This window comes from Aspergillus flavus, chromosome 5, assembly GCF_009017415.1.
Source record: "Aspergillus flavus chromosome 5, complete sequence".
Taxonomy (NCBI): domain Eukaryota; kingdom Fungi; phylum Ascomycota; class Eurotiomycetes; order Eurotiales; family Aspergillaceae; genus Aspergillus; species Aspergillus flavus.
The window spans coordinates 3,907,262-3,928,836 of NC_092408.1; the positions used below are offsets into that span (position 1 = coordinate 3,907,262).

General features: G+C 47.3%; 6 protein-coding genes across 6 annotated transcripts; 4 read left to right on the forward strand and 2 right to left on the reverse strand.

The window, feature by feature from the left end:
• Positions 1 to 419: 419 nt before the first annotated feature.
• Positions 420 to 3,624, reverse strand: F9C07_2285416 (putative membrane protein, putative efflux pump). The gene is made up of 2 exons (XM_041293363.2): positions 1,575 to 3,624; positions 420 to 1,515 (listed from the first exon to the last, which is right to left on the reverse strand). Exons 1-2 carry the CDS (start codon positions 2,188 to 2,190, stop codon positions 614 to 616), a joined length of 1,518 nt encoding a protein of 505 aa, XP_041148274.1. The 5' UTR covers positions 2,191 to 3,624; the 3' UTR covers positions 420 to 613.
• A 299-nt stretch (positions 3,625 to 3,923) lies between these two features.
• Positions 3,924 to 6,117, forward strand: F9C07_2285417 (MFS transporter). Its single transcript, XM_041293349.2, has 7 exons — positions 3,924 to 4,186; positions 4,238 to 4,551; positions 4,607 to 4,696; positions 4,769 to 5,377; positions 5,451 to 5,525; positions 5,580 to 5,707; positions 5,768 to 6,117. Exons 1-7 carry the CDS (start codon positions 3,981 to 3,983, stop codon positions 5,939 to 5,941), a joined length of 1,596 nt encoding a protein of 531 aa, XP_041148275.1. The 5' UTR covers positions 3,924 to 3,980; the 3' UTR covers positions 5,942 to 6,117.
• A 725-nt stretch (positions 6,118 to 6,842) lies between these two features.
• On the forward strand, positions 6,843 to 7,556 carry F9C07_2193046 (At2g23090 like protein). Its single transcript, XM_041293350.2, has 3 exons — positions 6,843 to 6,957; positions 7,029 to 7,103; positions 7,163 to 7,556. Exons 1-3 carry the CDS (start codon positions 6,949 to 6,951, stop codon positions 7,313 to 7,315), a joined length of 237 nt encoding a protein of 78 aa, XP_041148276.1. The 5' UTR covers positions 6,843 to 6,948; the 3' UTR covers positions 7,316 to 7,556.
• Positions 7,557 to 7,877: 321 nt separating this feature from the next.
• Positions 7,878 to 9,068, reverse strand: F9C07_9117 (ankyrin repeat-containing domain protein; the record flags this gene model as incomplete). The annotated part of the gene is made up of 1 exon (XM_041286596.1): positions 7,878 to 9,068. The coding sequence occupies one exon, from the start codon at positions 9,066 to 9,068 to the stop codon at positions 7,878 to 7,880; it is 1,191 nt and encodes a 396-aa protein (XP_041148277.1).
• Positions 9,069 to 12,307: 3,239 nt separating this feature from the next.
• F9C07_9118 (uncharacterized protein) lies at positions 12,308 to 12,568 on the forward strand (the record flags this gene model as incomplete). Its single annotated transcript, XM_071511863.1, has 1 exon — positions 12,308 to 12,568. One exon carries the CDS (start codon positions 12,308 to 12,310, stop codon positions 12,566 to 12,568), a length of 261 nt encoding a protein of 86 aa, XP_071364626.1.
• Positions 12,569 to 15,642: 3,074 nt separating this feature from the next.
• On the forward strand, positions 15,643 to 21,130 carry F9C07_2234798 (uncharacterized protein; the record flags this gene model as incomplete). The annotated part of the gene is made up of 5 exons (XM_041293351.1): positions 15,643 to 15,799; positions 15,915 to 16,238; positions 16,294 to 16,469; positions 16,520 to 20,518; positions 20,570 to 21,130. The coding sequence occupies 5 exons, from the start codon at positions 15,643 to 15,645 to the stop codon at positions 21,128 to 21,130; spliced, it is 5,217 nt and encodes a 1,738-aa protein (XP_041148278.1).
• Between the last annotated feature and the right edge of the window lie 445 nt (positions 21,131 to 21,575).

Below are 21,575 nucleotides of genomic sequence, written 5' to 3' on the forward strand. Positions count from 1 at the left end.
AACTATAGCCCTGGTAAACCCATACTTTTGCTTTGACTACTTCTTTTGTGCAATGTTCGAGATCAGGTAATCACCACTTGCGTCTCGGGATCCACGAATGGACCAACCATACTGAACCAGTCAAGGACAGAGGAGAGACACCGATAAACCTTCGAAGTTCAGTCGGATAAGATCAATGAGATACTTTTGGCATCTACTCCACTCCCTACAACTTCCTACTTTGGAGGGTACAGGAGGTGGGACAGCTTGAGGATTTATTATCTATCTGAATATGCAGCCGAATGCAAGAGTTGCGATCCAGTTTCCCAAAACGGAAAGTTTGGGGAGAAGATACACGAGAAAACCTTCATGATGTAAGCCCAGGAAGGGAAATTAGATTTAGTAAAGGTTACTAAGACTGTTAGTGATCCAGGTTATCAGAGCTGTTCTTATCGCCATCCTGAATCTCTCATATGAGTGGACGATCGGCTTCTTATCAATGCACGACCACTAGCTTCAACTTCTAGAACGTCTGGTTTGTCCTCGGAGAAATTGACATTCTTCAGTCTGGGGTACAGTGACATAGACAATAATGAACAACTCTGCCATACTTCCTATCTCCATACAGTCTACTCTACAGTCCATCCTCCAATCGCTCATGCACATCCATACGCGAAAACGCCTTATCCACCTCCTTGTTCCAATTACTCAGGGCCACGATCATCCACTCCAACGCCCCCACCAGATACAAGGCAATACATTGTCCCACCCACAGACCCTTGAGACCCCAGCCATGAAACGCCAGCCAAATGCCGAGCGGCAGCGCACCACAGTAATAGCTAACCAGATTAACCATCGCTCCGACATGCTGTCGACCCATACCACGAAGACTGCCCCCGCAGCTGCCATTCAAGCCATCTGCAATCTGGAATAGTGCAACATACGGCAGTACGTCGGCGGTTAGGCGCACAACTCGCTCGTCCGAATTGAAGATCTTCGCAAAATCATGCCGTGTTCCCATCAGCACAGCCAGTACTACCCCGCCGAGGAGAATGCTGAGCCAGGCCGCCGTATTCGCTGCTTTGGCTGCTCCCGGTGCGTTCCGAGAGCCCAGCAGGTTGCCCACTCGTGCCGACGTGGCGACGCCTACTCCAAACGGGATTGTGTTGAGTACTTGATCTGCGGTCATGATAACGCTTTGCGCGGCCAATGCGATGGTCCCCAGTCGGCCTGCTGCCAGGGCCACAATCTCGAACGCCCACCATTCCGTGCCAACGTGAATGACACCCAGGAAAGCTAGGCGGGCAAAAGTACCCAGGTTCTGGAACGCCTCTCGCGACCATCCGCCCCAGCATTCGGACCCGGCAATGAACCGGGCATAGAGGACTAACAAGATAAAAGACAGCCAATACGAAATGCCAGTGGCGAACGGCGCTCCGAGTAAACCCATCCCAAAGGTGTAACAGAATAGGTAGTTGAGAAGGGCATTAAAGGGGGATGTAATCATTAACACATACGTTCCTGGACGCATGATGCCTGGAAAATAGCAACGTTAGTGACTGGGTTCAGAGGCGGCACAATCAGTCGGGTCTTACCTTGAGCTTGCAAATACTTCTTCATCACTTCGAAATAGATATATCCCAAACCACCTGGAATCAAGCAGGTCAAGAATCTCGCACTGTCCCTTGACAGCTGGGGATCTTGACCCAGAAGCAGGAAGACGGGCTCCGAACATGCCCAAAGGATAGCAACGGGAATGTAGAAAAGACTCAGAACGAAAAAGCCCCTCTGCAGCAAGATACCAAGATCATGCTTGTTTGAGCTCCCCGTGAACGTCGACGAGGCCAACGTATCGAGTGCCGTTGTACCACCTAAAGCAATCATCCACGCTGTGATCATAGCAAACATCAAGGAAAACGCAGTCGTGGCCAGGTTCTCAGGCGAGGAGCGTCCGACTATCAACACGGACACAGTTTGCAAGCTGTTCTGGAGTGTATACGCCAGTATAACCGGGATAGAGCCCTTGAACAAAATCCAGAGTTCGGTGAGATACTGTCTCCAGCCCTCGTCGTCAGAATCATGGCTTTCATAGCAACCTGGATCTTCAGAACTGTCGAGATCGGTTGGCTTGGGGAGGAGAGAGGTATATTCAGTTGGCTCTTCTTCGATATTAGGCGTGTCGCCATAGCGAGGAGAACGTTGACGATACATCTCTACGGACAGAAGAAGTGGTAAACTGGTTAAACAGTACTGCACATACAAGAGAATCTCTACATTGGAAGTGAAGCGAGTCACGACCCTATATTACTTGCTGCATAGACACCTTGCAGACTGCTGAAACTATTGACTATATTCGGTAAGTACCAAGTACACAAGTGGATCAAGAACAACGATAAAAGCCTCATAGAAAGGGGCAAACAATATACAGATTACTCGTATAGTAATACATCGGAATGAACACGAAGCCTCGATCATGTTCTTGGCTTGACCCACATAAACCAGACTGGTCTCCGAAATCCTATGAAGTCATTAAACTGCCGAGATCATGATAAAGGATGGCCCAAATTGCCGAGTCACCATTCTATGTGGTAACGCATCTCTTATCAGTTATGATGCAAGTAAGTCGGTGGAATTTCCCACTTCCCTGCGGATATTCTCCCTTCATTAGGTTTCTCCAGACAAGTTCCCGATTAGGAAAGGATCGTATGCCCTTACTTGTTGTTCAAACTGGACCTTTTCTTATCGCTACCCCACGTTCCGTTCGAGGCGTTATCAAAGACTTGATTCTATCTATCGTGGACAATTACAGGACTAATTGGCTACGGCTAGACTCTCCGCTTATACTGACTATGCTGTAGAAAAATATTGATACTTTCAACAGGAAATGCACAGATACCCCGCGGGGCTTTGCTAGTAGGGCCTAGTAGCGCTAAAGGATTTTGCCGATTTCTCAATTTCTATACGGAGTATAGAATATCAACTAAAAGCGCTGAATTGAAAGCTCTTAATCTTATGTCTAGTATAACTATTCTAGATACCTAAGTCTTTTAGGGGGCGTATCTACATGGTTTCTTGTAGATCTAAAGTATTAGATCAAGAACTGGGTTATGGCTTGTTAAGACTGTTTTATAGTGGGGTTACTTTATTGAGATAGCGGCTTTCAATGCATCTCGGCCAATCGCAGATATCCTCTACAAACACTAGTTTAGCGAGTTATACACCAATAGATGATGATATGGGGTGGTCGAGATGGTAACACTAGCAGATTTAGCCATTATACATCAGTGATAACGTACGAGGAGATTGGCCATTGCGCATAGAAACAGCAAACCATAAGCTCAGAGCGCTGGTGAGAAGATCAATATAGATCAAATAAAGACTCTCGGTGACAAGCAGACATGCGTGATTAACTCTTAAGACCATTTACGTGTACTTCCAAACCGCTTCAAGGATCTCGCTATTACAATCAGTCTTACATCCACTACAACAACCGATTGATTGAATAAATTATCGGGGTCTGAGCTGAAGACTCAATTTCTGCCAGTTGTCCTAGACGAGTCATGAATAGTGTTAGACATACCGTGAGAACGGTGACCCACCTGGAAGGCTTAGCTATTTTACTGGCGGGTATAATTTTGTATATTCTGAACGTTCTCGAGAGATAATTAAAAACACGGAGTAAGAAATATAAAAGGAAAACATAATTGGCAGTCAAACTGTGGCGTCTATTGGTTGGAACGATGGCTGCTAAGTATTCCCTCGGAACGTGCTGTCTTTCTGAACCCTAATTTACGACCGAAGAGATAAGGCATGCTTCTGATATGTCTCGAGGGCCTGATTCGATGGCTTGTACGTTGAACTATTCTGACCCTTGTTCTTATGCAAGCACCGTATGTTACATATTAAGTACGAGGGCCTGATAACTTTGTACACCTGATTTTGTATATATACTCTGATTAAATATGCCCTAAATCCCATGCACCAAATTAGACTTCATAAATATGGACGAAGAAAAGAAAACGGAGATTTTCCCCGGCCACATGGATACCGACATAGCTCATGGTGACGAGAAACGTTCACCATTCCCTTCTGAGAGTGTCGAGCGAGACGGGGTGAAAATACACCCCCCGCCTACCTCTGATCCCCTGGACCCTTTGAACTGGCCTAGGGTTCAGAAGCACTCTATTCTGGGAATAGTCATGCTAAAGTATAATGCTTTTGTCTCATAGTCGAGCTAGAGAGTGCTGACTCAAGCCAGATATTTTCTTTTCACTTACATCACTACCACGACCGTTCCCTCGTTCCCTGAGATCCAGTCACAGTTCAACATCAACTACTCACAGGTCAACTGGACCGTGGCTATTCCCGCTCTAGGCTTGTCCGTGGGCCCGCTTTTTTGGTCTTCATTGAGTGATATCTACGGGCGTCGGATCATTTTCATTATAGGGACAGCTATCTCTTTGGTGGCTACTATCGGTGCAGCGGTGGCTGATACCTATGGAGGGTATATGACTGCTCGATTCTTTCAAGGGTTCGGTGTCAGTCCGGGGTCAACAGTGGGCATGGCTGTGGGTATGTATTCCTTACGCTTTTAATTTCTATATTGGCAAGACGCTGATGAAAACAGTCAATGATCTTTTCTTTGATTACGAACGTGGACAGAAACTAGGATTATGGGTTCTGGCCATCGACTCAGGACTCCTTCTTGGCCCTACCTGTACGCCGCCCTCCCGGCCGATATCAGCACTTAGCAGGCCTTTACTGTATATACTAACATGATGTTCTCTAGTCGGCGGGTTCCTCAATCTCGTGAGCGCAGCATGGATCAATTGGTTCAATGCCATCCTCTTCGCCGTCCTACTCCTCCTCGAACTCTTCTTTATGCCCGAGACCCTCTACCCACGCACCCGCATACTCCAACACATGCCTAAAGATCCCTCTCCATACTCAACAGACATCGAACAGCCCCAAGAGAAGCGCGAAGCAACATTACAGACTACAGAGACGGATAAATTACCTCGGACAAAAGCTCTCAAATTCTTCAACATCCGTCCTATCCCCGGCCTACGCCATCCGAAACCATGGGATGCCACTCTGCGGTTCTTCCTTACCTTTCAGTTTCCTGTTGTCGTCCTCGCTGTGATCGGATACTCATTTCTTTGGTATTGGTGGGTGTTATCAGTGATAACGATGGTACCAGCCGCGTATGCGACGTATTCGCCGTTGATCCAGGGCCTGTTATTTCTGGGATTATTTATCGGCACGCTAGTATCGGAGGTGTGCTGCTCAGGAAGACTCAGTGATTATATTGTCAAGCGGTTAGCGAGGAAGAACGAGGGAGTGCGAGTACCAGAGATGAGGTTATGGCTGGCCTATCCTGCCATATTGATCACTGCAAGTGAGTCTACTTTCCTCCATATCACCCAAAGACCCCACCGGTAGAGAGGAAAAACTAACAAGGACACCAAAAGTCGGACTAATAGTCTGGGGCATCAGCATCGACAAAAACTACCACTGGATGATCGGCCAAATAGCATTCTTCCTATGTGAGTTCTCATACCCCTCTCCATCACACAGTAACTAATACATGGGTACAACAGTCTCATCAGGAATCCAAATCGGCAACACCGTAACAAGCAGCTACATAATCGACAGTTACCCACTCCAATCCACCAGCGTCGTCATCTTCTACGCTGTATTCCTCAACCTGAGCGCTTTTATCAACCCTGTACATACCCCCGTATCTCATACCTATCTACCAATTAACCACGACGCTAACAAGATACAGTTCTTCATCGCAAACTGGCAGGCATCTTCCGGATGGACGTGGACATTCACAGCTCAGGCTTTGATTGTGCTTGTGGCTGGAACGGGCGTGTTTGCTGTGTTACAGCGGTATGGGGCGTTTTTGAGATCGAGGGCGAAGGTGCCGGGATGGGTGAATCCGGAGTTTGATTCTTGATTTTTTTTTTGTGTTTAGGGTTTTGTTTTTTTGTATATATATATTTTTTTGAGATGTCTGGCTAGATGGTAAAGTAGGACGCAAGTGTGGATTATCCATGTATGGTTCATGAAGTTATGATAATATGAAGATATCTTATCAAGTCGTTATGAAGATTGTTTAGTTGAATAGATTTCCCCTGACTATTGAGAACTGCGTCGCGAACCATGGGTCCTGTGAACTTTGAAAAGCCCCTTTTCTTTACAGTACATTTCACAAAGTAAGCTATTTTTATACTTCAGAATCTCGAATAAAACAGGAACGGTCCTATTGTATCAAGTCCGAACATTTTGTAGAAGAAAAATAAATGTATGGGGTGGGGTGCCTTAATAAATGGGTGGCAGTTATGTAGTCTACACTTTGGGGCTAGGTATTAATATCGGGCTGGAGAATTCCTTTCCTAAAAACAAACAGGATATGATAACTGGGGCAATGTTAATCATTAATATGTGGTAAGTTTTAGTCTAATCCAGTGCTGTTGGTTGTTTTTGACTTGGATAGAGGTACATACATATAAGTAAGGTGAGCCACTAGGGTGCCGGTACCGCGAAGAGACAGAATTATATATACGGACCATACGTAGTACTAACGAGTATATTGCCTAATTCTGAATAACTGACAGCAGCATATAACTATGTAATAACAAGAGTCTGGAATGGTTTAGAAACAAGTAGTTATTAATCAATAGTAGCGATGTAGTGGAACATAGTAAATAACCAGATAATTTACGAAGTATACATCGGTATAGTAGGTGTAGTACTCCGTATCCAATTATTCAGTATCAACGGTTCCGGTCTAGACCTCATCCAGCCAAACGCAAGAGGCAAAAAGGCAGAAAAAAAAAGGAACAAGAAAAAAAAAAACTTCTCCGCCCCCCACAATTTCATCCCGACCAAAACCAAAAAACACCCCAAAATCGCATTTCACCTGCAACAGCCATTTCAGGTTTATTATCATAACCAGTCATCATGGGTAACGTAAGGGCTCTCAATATATATCTCCCTGTTTTCAAGTTCCCAGGGAGAAGCGACTGATGAGATGTCACTAGGGAGCCAAAGCCGCCTCTAAGCGTGAGCGCAATGCCAAAGATGCCAAGGGTACTGCGAAGTCGCAGCTCAAAGTTGTATGTTGATCTCTTGGACAGGGTTGAATTTGCTTGATTGTTAGACTTACGGAATATAGAACGAGGCTGCTAAGGATATCATCTGCATTGTTTGCAGACAGACTTTCCTCAAGACTACCCGTGGTCCGGCCCTGACTGAGCATGCTGCTAATAAGCATAGCAAGACGCTTCAGGATTGTTTCCCCAACTACGTGGAGACTCCTAAGAAATAAACAGGAGATTCTTCACTGAGGTTGATTGATGTTTCTTGTGCTTATGTGGGGATGATGTGCTTTCTTTCGGTTGCGGTGTTTTGGCTTTCTTTTCGGTGTTTACAGCGGAGGCAATGATGTAGCATGAGTATACCATGTGGTATTGAATCGGAGCATGATAGCGTGCGCTTTTCATCTTGTTTATGTTTAAAGAGTTCATAGTACGTAGCTAAGAAATATAGAAAGGCCCTTTGATGTAGGTAAGTTGATGGTGCCATCCAGGTCAGATATGGCATACGGACAGCAGACTCTGCACGGTATTGGTGGCCTAAAGGGGGCCACGGATTCCAGCATAGTAAGCATGCGATCACCGTTCCCGGATATATTTATGTGTGTTTGTCAGTTGCTGATCAGGGAAGCATCTTGGAGGGCTAGCTTTCTAGAAGTTCTTGGAGATGACTTTAATCCCCACATAGATATAATCATTGCAGTATCCCAGGGCATAAAAAGGACTCGTTGGGCTAATCATCAGGACTATCAACCTTTGTATAGAGATGCAGATACTTTGATATTTCGAAAAGCTTCACTTCGAAAGGCGTATTACATCGGCGACCTGCTCGGTCGTGAGGCCCGCTCGCTCGAGGTCAGCGCCCTTGTCAAGCAGCAGCTTGACCACTCCCTTGCGTCCTTTCTCAACCGCACATCTTAGTGGTGTCCAGCCATCATGATCTTCAGATTCTATATTAGAACCTTGCTCAAGAAGCAGCTTGACTACGCCCTCATGTCCTTTTTCAGCGGCACATATTAATGGCGTCCAGCCATCATCATCTTTGGCTTCTATATTAGAACCTTTCTCGAGCAGCAGCTTGGCTATATTTTCATATCCATGGGATGCAGCCACTGTTAATGGTGTCCAGCCATCGTGAGTTTGAGATTCTATATCAGCACCTTCCTCGAGTAGTAGCCTGATCATACCCTCTTGCCCAACATTAACAGCACTTATCAGCGGTGCGCAACCATCTTCGTTTTTAGACTCTATGTCAGCACCATTCTCGAGAAGCAGCCTGGCTACACTCTCATGTCCCTTGCCAGCAGCATATATCAGGGGTGTCCGGCCAAAAAAATCTTTGGATTCTATATCAGCGCCCTTCTCAAGCAGCATCCTAACTATAGCTTCTTGTCCATGGCAAGCAGCAACGCTCAATGGTGTGCGACCGAGATAGTGGTTGCATTCTAGGTCAGTGCCCCTCTCGAGCAGTAGATTAACAAATTTCGCATCTCCAAATTGTGCAGCTCCTAATAACTGAATCTCGTCATATTCCGTACCCTTGAACTTCGGATCAGAACCTTTCTCAAGTAACAGCCTGACCACATCCTTATGCTCATTATGAACAGCCCAACTTAGTGGCGTCCAGCGGGGCCAGGACAAAGTGGGTCGATTTACTATAGAGCCCTTTTCAGGCAGCAGCCTGACCGCAGTCTCATGTCCGTACTTAGCAGCATATACTATAGGTGTGCCACCAACATCGCATCTGCTCTCTAGGTCAGCGCCCTTTTCGAGCAGTGCCTCCACAGCTGATTTACGCCCTCTCGCCGAATACCATCCCAGCGCTGAGCTCCCGGAGAATTGGATGTTGTGTTTGTATAGAGGGCCCGCTTGCTGGATAGCATATATTCGAGGGCTTGTCAACAAAATAGAAAGAATATCTTTCTCGCTCTCCAGGTTCTCGATGATCTGAAGTAGTAATTCGTTGGGAAGTTCGAGTAGAGCCATCGTAAATAAGAGAGATAGTCTGATAATAAAAGAGTTTTTGGCTTTCTGACGTGAAGCTTTTCACTAGAACAGTCGGGTCGGACTTTTGATGATCGAACAAAAGGAGATTTGCTCAGTGTCGTGAAGCTAGATCAATAGGAGGAGGGGAAAGAGTCATTCTGATAGCTTTACCATAATCGGTATCACGTGGTAGTCAGCATTTAGTTGGGAAATTCACAAATTATAATAAGCTGAACACCTATTTGTTCATCTTTAGGCAGCCACAAGGCCCCCATATAACTCGGCAATTGACTAGGCAATGGATAGTTCGAGACATACCGATCGGTCCACTTGACTCGGGAACTTGATTGAGCCGCCGTGAGGCTCAGGAAATAATAATGATTTTCCATACATGTCTTGATCTCCTCTATTAGGTTAGCCTAATATTTTCGCCTAGTCGACTTCGACTACCTCACAAAATGGGTCTTTTGAGACGTGATGCTACATCTAGACTACACAAGTTTCCGGACGGTCCATCACTTACTCGAATTTGCGGTCTCTACGCAAAGAGGCCAAGAGTGCTATTTCACCATAAACACGGCATTGGTACCAGCTATGGTGACCTAATACGTCAGGTTTTGCGAGAGCAGCTCCCAAGCACTTTGTTGGACGAGAATGGCGTGCTACATTTAGAAGGCCCGTCTTCTTAATAAGACAAAAGCAAACTTGACCCTTGTAGATGAGAAGAGCTTAGAGATGGCACTGGCAATCAAAGATTATACCTCAAACGTGGCTGACCAACAGATGACCATACATCCGGTAACAAGAGCAGAGCAGAACTCCTCCCCCAAGTGGAAAAGCTATGACCAATTGACCTTTCCCAGACTCTAGATGTCTTATTCTGGGAACGACCGGTTTGCCGAAAGAAGTTCTACTGCCATCCATTCTACAAAAGGTCCACTGGACCTGGACGGTCTCCATTTAGCTACCAGCACTGTACATTGTATAAGAATCTCAAAATGGGCCTCATAGACAGTGTTTTTTATGGACAGAGACTACATATCATGAAGATATGTTATCACAATCCCGGATACCCAGGCTGGTGGAACGTTCAAAAAAGAAGCTCTCCGGAAGTGTGTTCACATATCGGGATACATGCCCGAGGACTATGCTGTCGAGGGTGTAGAGTACCGGGGAAACAAAATCGGGGAGGCTGCTTCGGCTCGTGTATTTGATTGGGGGCCCTATAACAGTATTAGGTAGGGCTATGTGGAGATAAGAGGTGAATATTGTTGGCATGTATGCCTGTACTCATTGGGAAAGGTTGACTTTACCTCGGTGTGTCGTAGATATAATAGCAGGACTATAGTAATCGACGCTCTTACATTGAACTGCGGATAATTTATATCATACGAGGGCGGCATCAGATTGCAGGTATTCTTAACAACGAATCTAGTTAGCGATTATTACTAAATTCTAGAGGTGAAGGATACCGTTGAATCTCTGCCATAGCTTTCGTCAGTTCTGGGTAGTTCCTTTTGGCTCATGATCTCGGAACATGTCTGGGTATTTTCTTACCCAATCTGTCTTCTCTATTTTCAACCTGAGGTTGGGAGTCCTGCATTATCTCTTACCTCAGTTCATACCCGATATACCTCAGCTCTTCCTTGACACAGAAAAACATTTGTGGCTATTATTACCTGTTCGGCTTGGACCTTGCAGCAGCCCTGTTATGTCCTATAGTGACTCGATATGTCCTTTTTTTTCTTTTTTTCCCAAGAGAATATCAATACAACGAAGGCAAGGAGTGGCTTCTTCACCGGCAATAAGGGTAGAGCTTCTGCCGCCTTTGGCGACGGAGAGCTCATGCCCCATTTTATGCCTTAGCTGATTGCTGGTTATTCTGTACCCCTATTTTTGTTGCATTATTGATTTACCGTTTTGTGGCAGGCAGAAAACTTGCTCATGTAATGTAGTAAGGGCATCATCCCCTTACCACATCATTATCATCTTGAATAGGTCTAAAGTAGAAACTCTTTAGTGTATAATTCCACACAAGCAGCTTTCATATAGCCATCTCAGATCCTTAGTCAAGATGAAGTTGTCATGGTCATGATCACCAAGTAGATACAAGCTCCTCCCAAGTTGCATTCCATAGAAAGTCTAAATTTAAAGTTGAGATAGAGCCGATCTGACGGGTGGACACTAGAACACCGTTGCTGGAAATCGTTGCCACTGGGGCAAAGAGTGGAATACACATTGCTGGAGGACCGATTTTCGAACCTATCCAAAACCTTATCCTTTTCACGAGCTGCTACGTTTCAGGCGCTCGCCTGCTCGGAGTACTCGGATACGCACAAGCCGAGATTCTGTACATATCTGCTTTATCTCGACAGTTGACATCCCCCTTGCATGAGCGCAAACGCCACCTCACAGCCTGCGAACCAATTGAGCCTATACAGGCTTAGTGCCAAGGGTCCTGCGATGTTCACGTTCAGTATCTATCGAGTCTTTCGAAGATATATCCACATAGGGATGACACTATTGATTTTTCCAGATCTCGTTGAACAAAGCGTATCGGTGGCAACTGGCGCCTCCTTCTCTTCGTTAATGTCCGCGATAGATACCTGACCTTGCATAGAGTTTCGATTCTGCAATCGACTGAAGGAGAACTCCTTTTCACTGAGCACCTAAGAGTGTCCTTGCATACGACAACTTTAGTCCTGAACCCTGAGTAGACTTTCGGGCCCTTGCTCTTCTTGATAGCTGTCATTAATATTAGTCTAGGGCGATCAAGGGGCTGGGACATATCGCATTATTGGGCTCGGGTTCGTCTTTCGCGAGGTAGCCGAGGTGGCCAAATATGAGATCACAATATGCCATGCAGTTGTATCACCGGTCTGCATGTACTCCGTACATATGCACGATTTGGCGAACCGTTGAAAAACCGAATATTCCAACTGGTCTAGACTGTCCCCAAATGGAGTATTTGATCATCGATTCTGAAACTCTGGGGCCGGCTTTGGTCTGCCCCCTCTCTAATTACGATTCCCAGAAAGGTTACTGCTAATTTTACCTAGGTTGCTCCACCAGTCTCTGGCAGACAGCCTCTCCCGGACTGCCGGCTGCAAACTCTCTGGATGTAGGGTCTTTTTTTTTTTTTTTGTTGCGTTTATTGGGACTCCCGTGCTGTCATAAACCATAGGGCTCACTTGGACTTATGATGTAGGGGCGGGTGAATAGAAGACAGGAGAAAGGGGATGTCTTTCACGATCGCAGCAACCAGCAACCTCGGCCGCTTCGCGATTGAGTGGCTAGCGCAGATGGCACGGACCTCAGGTCTATCATTGCTAGACTGGACGTACTCCGAGGGCCTATGCCGGGCAAGTAAAAGATCGACTGGTGTTGTTAACGAGCTTGGCGAGGGAAAGACTGGTACTTTAGAGTTGTTCGGGTCAGACATTCCCTCATTTTTCCTCTGTCAGGGCCGTAGCGTGTACGACATGTATAACGGTTGGTAGGGTTGTCTACCGGGAGATTATGATGCGTTGAAGTCGTAGAACAGTCACCCTAAGGAGGAATATCGGGTTTATTATAGCATCCGTTGTGGACCCCGGGCCGGCTTTCAGAACCTCTTGTGAGTGTCATATTTTTACATTTATGCCCTCGGCACAAAGGTTCTCCATATGACTTGGATTGGTTTAATTGCAGGACTTGTTCGCCTTGAATGGTTTGTTGCCTACACTGTCTTTATTACGAATTACATATCAGGATTTGGAGTTCGGGGGTTTCTGGATCCTTAGGGGCAATTGCGATCAACGAGCGTTATTTTACTGACTCATGGTTTAGCTCAACAATGAGGTTAATTGCTTTGATACATATATTTGTTCGTATAGCCTGAATTATTGACATCAACCGATTGAGTATATATGGGGACAGAGAATTGGTCGGGGTATATCATGCAACCGTCAATTTAACCAGCTAAGCCCTAGTGCTCCTTATGGATATCAGCCATGTGGACGTAGGAGAAACACCCATAATTCAAGTCCCACACTCTCGCCCTAGTGGTTCGCGCTAGGACCTTGTTGTTTTACTTTTTTGCATCCTAGGAAGAATCTCTCGCACGGATTTATATCATATAATTAGCATTCATAACGAAAATATCGATCAGTGGGGTGTCAGGGTAAGTGGCGGATTGGCCGTTGACAGTAATACACAGTACAGATATTGACGGCCAGCGCGGAAACCCTCAGTTGTTGCTCATGTTCGACATGATCTCGAAGGAGTTCATCCGACACTGCCGTATGTCCTGTCTTTGTGTACCTTAGTATAGAAACTGGAGCTGGAACGGCGGCGTCAACCCAATGACAGTTGATACACGAGGACCCGCATCTCCGTTGAAGCAACGGACTGTGTCAACTCAGCGTCAAGCTTTTGCATTGGGTCTCCTCACCGCACGTGTGATGAAAGTCTAGGCATCGTGATTCCGGTTGGTCTTAATTTCGCTTGCTTCCGCGGGAGCCTTAGGTTAGCTTGTCAGGTTTGAACGGTTCCCGTTGCGGTTATTTCTCCAGTAGTTTATCCTGTCGCTGCCTTTGTCTGTGTTGGTAATTTTGTACCTTTTACCTTGCACTTGCTTACGAGGATTGAGGCTAGGAAATTGATTCTACTTAGGTCGGGTTTTAAATATGTCTTAATATATTGGGCGTCTTCTTGGCTTTTTTCTGATTTCAATTTGTACTATAGTAGTTCGTCGGGCGGTCAAGGAACTAGTGACCTATGGATATAGAGTATACAATCCGCTTGCTGGCTAAGAGACAATGCATATCAGATCTCTGAATCAGATAAATGTTTACATGCAGCTTTCTCCATCTTTTGCCAGTTATTGATTCAGATTCTATCGTGGAAAATTCTTCGGGTTCCTGGAGTGTTCCGCCCGGTAGCGAACCATGGGAACCGACCAAGGTTACCCAGTGGTGCGGACAGCCGTCATGCATTACTAGTGGCCAGTATATTCAGGGGTAAAACTGGTCGTCGAAGGGGCGGTTCGCAGATTCTGACACCCACGGCAATTATCCCAGTCGTGAACTGATTGATATTTCGATCCGCATATGCAAGCGTGATAATTTCCCTGGAGGTGGTCTGTTTTATGGTACGGAGGAAATAGTCAGTCAATACTCCGGCAATAGTTCAGTAATAATCCTCCGTCGCAGAGAGTCAGTAGTAAGTACGTACATACTAATGATGGCCTGAGGAACGGACCAAGACAGTTGCCGATCTAAGCCTAGATGGTTCCAGTGGTTCCCCCTGGCGTGGTTAGTACAGTATTAGCAGTTTCACAACCATCGCTTTTTTTTTTTTTTTTTTTATTTTTATTTTGGATCAATTTATCAATATTAATACCATGGCTTATTATCATCGCTTTGGGCTGTTAGTTAATATTAGAATTGCTTAGATAGATGTATGTACTCCGAGATAGTACGGAGTATGGATGTAGTATCTTCTACTCCCATATAATTAATACCCGAGGATTAATACTTCCCTGAGTGTCGAAAGGAGACCACGCCCAGTTTGCCCGCCGTTCGATTTCTCTTGCCTCTTTTATTTTTATTTTCCGTCTCGTTTCCAGGCGGCTTACAAAAAATACTCCACATAGGCAACTAATCTAGATACGTAGAGGGGGCAAAATATGAACCTGCATAATTAGATAGGAAAAAAAAAAAATGTACTCTTCAGGAAATGAGTTCCTGAATTAATTACGCACCGCCCCTCCTTTTACCCCCCCTACTCTCACATATTGTTAGTTACTACTCCGTAGTCTACCGTTCAACACCTACTTCCTCCACTGTGAACCACTCCAGCCCACTGGACCAATCGCCCCAGTTTTAGTTCGCTTCAATTGTGGAAGGCCACCAATTAACTTTGACCGGCCTTTTCAGGAGTTACGACAAACTAAGTTTCTAAACTACCCATTTTAGTTTACCTTCTCTCTCTTTCTCCGTACCCTTTCGACCAGTCTAGGATTCAGGTACCCTACGACTAATGCTTACTACCGTAACTGCTGCCACGACTAACGACTAACGACCTGGTAAGTTCTACCCCAGACCTGTCATTGGCACTTCTTTTCCCTTTCCCTCCTCCATCTCTTCTTCTGCTGGTGTTGTTGTCATTTTGTCGTCGTTGCTCTTTCCCTCCTTTGTTTCCGCTGCTCTTCGAGGCGCTGAACTATTTGCCCGCTACCATTGGCTTTTTTGTCTTCAATCTTTTTGGTTGTATTTTATTCCCTCTTCCTTCTAATTTGCTGGATATCCGACTAGGTGTCTTCGATCTTTTCGCATGCTTTGTCTGCCCTGCAAATAAGGGGACCACTCACGTCGCCGATTGCCGCAGGCCGCCATACCGTGCGACTACTTCTTAGAAAACACATTCAAGAAAAAAAAAAAAAAGCCTCAAACAACAAATACCCATACAATTAATCACCGCTGATGACACTCTCCTTCTCCGATTCTTGACCAATAGAGCAATTTCGCATCCCACCACGCCCGACCTTTTCGCCCAACAGTGAATCCGCTCGAAGTGTCTAGATAAAAGGGTCATGACGGCCTCGCCGCCGGGTTCGCCGTCAGGTGCGCCTCAGCGACTCAGCGGCATCATGCGTACCCCCCGGAGCAACAGTCGTTTGAGCATGAGCTCTAAACAAGGCGGAGGAAGTCGGGCCTCTGATGAGGATGGCAAAACGGCTGTCAAAGTTGGTATGTTCTCCGTTCGCTTTGTGATTGCCGCTTTGGTTGCGTGGAAATTTGTCGCGATTGCGGAAAAAAGACTGCCTTATGGATCTCGTTCGGTACAGCACTAATACCTTCGCAGCCGTCCGTGTCCGACCTCCTTTGCAGCCCGACGACCCAAATTATGAATTAATTCCGCAACGTTTCCAACGTTCCATGGTCCACGTCACCACACCAACCAGCCTAGCCGTGGATGTTCCGCAGGGTCGCAAATTGTTTGTTTTTGACCGGGTTTTTCCTGAAACGGTAGATCAGGCTGGTATCTGGGAATACCTCAACGACAGCGTCACTTCTTTCCTACAAGGATACAATGTCTCGATTCTGGCTTATGGCCAATCCGGTGCGGGTAAATCCTATACGATGGGAACATCGGGGCCCAGTGAACAGACTTCCAGTCAAGGAATGGGTGAGTCTGCTTCAGTATAGCGCGGCTGGAGTATGCGGTTGGCTCACGGAATCAGGAATTATCCCACGCGCCGCCCAATATCTTTTCGAAAAATTGGAAGGTCCCCCGAAACACAATCGCAACAGCTCGACAGGCCTTCGGACGCCCGCGCGATATTCTATCAGCTCCACTTCAAGTTTCAGCAAGGTGAACACTGAGAAAACTTGGCAGATGAAAGCTACTTATGTTGAAGTACGGTTACATACCTCAATACGGAGTCAAAATGAGGCTGACATGTGCAGATTTACAATGAGCAGCTGAGAGATCTCCTTATCCCGGAATCAACGCCCGCAAGTGAGCGCAGCACAGTTACCATTCGCGAGGACACAAAGGGTCGCATCATTCCTACCGGTCTGCACCAGGTCAACATCAACTCGATCGATGACCTCCTAGGCGCGTTGAACTTTGGCTCGACCATTCGACAGACCGACTCGACTGCGGTCAACGCGAAGTCTTCCCGATCGCACGCCGTGTTCAGTTTGAACCTTGTTCAGCGTAAATCCGCGAATGGAATCACCTCCACTAAGGACAAGCGCATGTCCATGCCCGCCGATATGTCCTCTGGCTCGGACGTCTCCGTTACCGTGGAGAGCAAGTTCCATTTTGTAGATCTTGCTGGAAGCGAACGGCTGAAGAACACAGGAGCGTCCGGAGAGCGCGCTAAAGAAGGTATCTCTATCAACGCTGGTCTGGCTGCCTTGGGCAAGGTCATCTCGCAGTTGTCCTCCCGTCAAGCAGGCTCTCACGTCTCCTATCGTGATTCGAAACTTACTCGGCTCTTGCAAGACTCTCTGGGCGGAAACGCGTATACCTACATGATTGCCTGTGTGACGCCAGCAGAGTTCCACCTGAGTGAGACGTTGAATACCGTCCAGTACGCGCAGAGAGCGCGGGCGATCCAGAGCAAACCTCGAATCCAGCAAGTGCATGATGAGGGCGACAAGCATGCCGTCATTGAAAGACTCAAAGCGGAAGTGGCATTTTTGCGACAGCAGCTCCGCAATGCTGAGGATAATGAACGGCGCAGCGTCGGTCCACAAGACCGGTCGGAGCGTCAGAATGAGAGGGAGGCTGACCTCCAGAACCAGCTCCTCGATGTTCAAGAAAGCTATAATGCGCTCAGCCAACGACATGCTAAACTGATCTCCGAGCTTGCTAGAGATTCGGAAACGGAAGAGGGCACTGATCCGAATGATGCCGCGTCGTACATCGGCAAAAACTCCATTGAAAGGTTGAAACGGTCTCATTCTTTTGCGGAATCTGTTGAGCAAGTGGTACTGGAATATGAGAAGACTATCCAGAGTCTCGAGTCTTCCCTTTCCAACACGCGATCTTCACTATCGGCAACCGAAAGTACGCTTCTTGAGCGCGAGACCAGATGCACGTACGTCGAAACTGTCAATACACAGCTTCAAGCTCGTATCCAGAAGCTCCTCGAAAGGGAATCCGGCACAGAAAACTACCTTCATGAGTTGGAGTCTAGGCTTGACGGGCAATCCTCCGGTGAGGAAAGACAAGCGGCCATCATCTCGGAGCTTCGCAAAGAATTGACTCGCGCCCGCGAAAGTGAAGCGAACTGCGAAGATTACATAACGACGTTAGAGGAGCGCCTGGCGGAAGCCGATCAGGATATGGAACTTATGCAACGAGAAGTTGATCGCTTGGAGCATGTCATCGAGCGTCAAAGGAGCTTGGGGAAGTTAGATAACCTCCTATACGATCTTGATCACAGCCAGCAGAACGGCAGTGCAACAAGGGACCACGACGAACCGGAGATGGAGACACCTGTCAAGCGTGCTTACCATCCTCAAAGGCGGGCGGCGTCGCTTGATGTGTTGACCGAAGCTGTTGAGACTGCTATCCCGGAGTCCGATGAGGATCTAGGCGAACCCGCCCCCGAGGTTGAGGGGGACACCCTCATTTCAGAGCCACCTGCTGAGGCTAGTGAGGATCTTAAAGCTTTGGAAAACTCTACCGACCGCCTCCAGATCGATCGGACCCCTAGCCCGACTCAGTCCAGGGTCGTTGCAGATAAGCTCGATACGGTCACCCAGGAGCTAATTGATTTGCGTATGCAGCACGAGTCCACAGTAAGCGAGTATGAAATACTCGAGGCCAAGTATGAGCAAGCCATGAAGGAATTGGCCGATCTGCGGCAGGATGCTGCAGACGAAGCTCGGCATTCCTCACCTGATGCCCGGCATCTCATCTCACCAGCCCCTACTTCGCGACCGGTGTCTTTTTTAGAGGATGCCAAGGCCCCCGACTCGATGACTGGAACACAACAGTCCTCCTCGCGATCACTCTCATCGGAGTTATCCTTGGTCGGGGAGCCTGCTGCTTCGCACGACTCGTCTAACGCCAAGTCTGCGCCCGAAACAGAAAACTATGTAGATGCAGTGTCCGAAAGCGACGAGGCCAAGGCACAGGAGGTCGAGCACATGCGTAGGCTGCTCTCCGAGCATCAGGAAGGTGTCAGTATTATGACCCAAAAATATGCTGAACTACAAGCCGAACACGCCGAGACCCTACATCTCATCGAATCACTGAAATCCGAACTTCAGAAGCCACGAGTTTCTCCCCCCACGACACCGGGCTATAAGCCTGTCATTCGGAGGAAGTCAAGCCAAACCCTGATTGGAAATGTCGACCGAGCCCATCGATCTCTAGCCGCCTTGCGGAACATCGCAGTGGAAGAATTCGATAGTCGTCCTGATACGATGCAAAATTTCGAGGTACATTTGGACTCAGCTATGCACGAATTGCACAATCGTATGGAACGTATCCAGGCCTTGGAAGCCGAGAACCAGAGTGTGAAGAAGGAAATGGAGACGAAATCGACCATCATTTCTGGGCTTACCCGTGAACGTTCCAGTTTGCAAGGGGGCGGTTCATCGGTGGATATGGGTCTCGTCTCTCAGTTGCGCGACCAAGTTGTTCAGCAGGAGAACATTATCAACGAGATGAAGGAAGCGCACGAGGCCAGAGAAAAGCATCTCCTTGCTGAAATCGAGGAGTTGAAGGCTCTTCTTAAGACCCAAGAGGAAGCCGCCAAAGCATATGATGCAGGCGCGGAGGAGCAGGACAAGAAGATTGGCCTCCTTGAGGGCGAACTGACACAATGGAAGACCAAGCACCAGAGCGCTGTTGAATCTCTGCAATCCTCGGAGCAGCAGCTCAGCACTACGCTGGCAGAGCTCAACAGTGCTCTGGCCACGTTGGATTCAATGCACGCCGAAAGAGCCGCTGCTGGTGAAACATCGTCTGCTGAGAAGGAGGCAGCCGCAAAGGCTCTGGAGAACGAGAGGTCCCAGCAGCAGGAGCTTGTTGAGGGACTGAAGCGTGATATCGAGCAGCATAAGTCTACAGCTGCTGCTCACGTGGACACAATTGCCTCCCTTGAGAAGTCCCACAGCGCAGCCCAGCAACAGCTATCGGAGCTTATCGCCTCGAAGGATGTCAGCGGAAATGAAATCGAAGCGCGCCAGACCCGTGTATCTGAACTTGAGCAGGAAATCGAGACCCACAAGTCACATGCTGATTCATACAAGAAGGACTTAGACTCCTTGCAGGAATCACACAAAGCAGAGCTTGTCGAGTTGGAGGCGCGGGCTAAGGCTGCGGCACAGGCCGAGTATGAACTGCAGCTCGCGGAGAAGGATACCGAGCATGACAACGCCCTTAAGGCTCTGAGAACCGAGATCACGGAGTCGCGGGACGAATTGGTGAAGTTGCTCAAGATGGTTTCTAACCTTCTGAACTCCGACGTGACCGCAGACAATCTGGCTGACCAGATCCAAGAAATTCTGACGCAGAAGCAGCATTTCTCTGACAAATATGCGGAATTGATGGACACGAATGAAGATCTCCGCAAGCAAATAGAGCTTAAGAGCAATGACACCGACCGTGTCGACGAGCTGACTAAGAGCAACACTGAAAAAGAGGCAAAGGTGAACGAGCTTGCCGTCCTGGTTGCTACACTTGAAGATACTTTGAACCAGAGAAATGAGCAGATCAAGAAGAAAGAAGCGCTTGTTGAGGAGATTTCGGCCGAGAAAGAGAAAAGCGTTCGTCTTGTGGAGGAACTCGAGGAGCAAATCACCAACAGTTTCGATCAGCACCACAACCGTCTCTCCATTATTCAGCAGGAGCGTGACCAGGCTCTGGAGGATGCAAAGGCTAAAATCGTCACTTACGAGTCGGATATCGAAACTTACAAAGTACGAATTGAACAGCTGGAGGTAAGTTGTCCCACAATAACCTATGGTATCCAACCATTAACGGATCTGCAGCTTCAAATCAAGAACAGCTCCGGCCAGGATTCTACCTCCCACGATCGCAGCAGTTCTATCACCTCGAACTTGCGGAAGAGCTCTTCGGCAACATCCCTCCCATCTCCACCACCTGCCATTCCCCTTCCGCCTCTCCCTACCATTGCTTCCGCTACCAACGGCGCCTCTGGTAGCATCTCTCCCCCAAGCTCTCGCCACGCTAGCAAAGAATTGGCCAATACCCAGGTCGTTGAGGACCAGGAGGCTCGTATTCGCACTATAGAGAAGCATCTCTACGCTGAGAAGCAGCTCACTGCTACTCTGGAAGAAGCCCTCGGAGACCTTGAAGCCCAGAGTAACAAGGTCAAGTCCGATTGTGAGGCTTGGAAGAAGAAGGCCATGCAGCTGGATGAGGAGCTGATTACCCTTCGCAAAGAACGCAACTCGCAGCGCCTGTCACTCCAAGCTGTGGAGGAGGAGAGAAATGCTCGCCGCGAAGCTGAAGCCGCCAGAGCACAACTTGAAGAGCGTATGAATGCGCTTAACAAGAAGAAAAAGAAGAGCACCCTCAACTGCTTCTAGTTCTTGGACTTCGAGGATCTTGTTTCTTATTTCATAGATTTATTGTTTTGTTTGTCCCTTAAGAGATGATGTTCATTCCCCCTGTATTATGAATTCGACGCCGATTCCCCTTGTTCGATTCGCGATACCTTTTTTCTTCTCATGTGTGTATTCGCACTATATTCGTTATTTACCCTCCAGGCCCGTTTCCCCCTCTTGTTTTACATTACGAATCCTGCCTTATGATATGTGTCTGTGTGGTTTATTGGCTTAGCCTGATGTTTGTACGTCTATACATACCGGATATTAGGCTGAACGAAATGGCGCTGAGCAATGTGTATATAAAGACCGTCATATGACAGTTTTGAACAGCTCACTTTTCTCTCGTTGTAGTTTTGTAGGCTTGTCTGTAGCTCTTGGTTGTTCCTTTGCTGTCCTAGTGGTAGTAGTAGTTATTGACAACATG

What these genes read in the sequence shown, in the direction of transcription:
- F9C07_2285416 (XM_041293363.2), bottom strand. Translation starts at nt 2,190, where the DNA reads ATGTATCGTCAACGTTCTCCTCGCTATGGCGACACGCCTAATATCGAA. An exon ending in GAAGTATTTGCAAGCTCAAG is followed by an intron (nt 1,516 to 1,574) that starts GTAAGACCCGAC and finishes GCTATTTTCCAG; the next exon opens with GCATCATGCGTCCAGGAACG.
- F9C07_2285417 (XM_041293349.2), top strand. Translation starts at nt 3,981, where the DNA reads ATGGACGAAGAAAAGAAAACGGAGATTTTCCCCGGCCACATGGATACC. An exon ending in AACAGTGGGCATGGCTGTGG is followed by an intron (nt 4,552 to 4,606) that starts GTATGTATTCCT and finishes TGATGAAAACAG; the next exon opens with TCAATGATCTTTTCTTTGAT. An exon ending in ACTCCTTCTTGGCCCTACCT is followed by an intron (nt 4,697 to 4,768) that starts GTACGCCGCCCT and finishes GATGTTCTCTAG; the next exon opens with TCGGCGGGTTCCTCAATCTC.
- F9C07_2193046 (XM_041293350.2), top strand. An exon ending in CGAAGTCGCAGCTCAAAGTT is followed by an intron (nt 7,104 to 7,162) that starts GTATGTTGATCT and finishes TACGGAATATAG; the next exon opens with AACGAGGCTGCTAAGGATAT.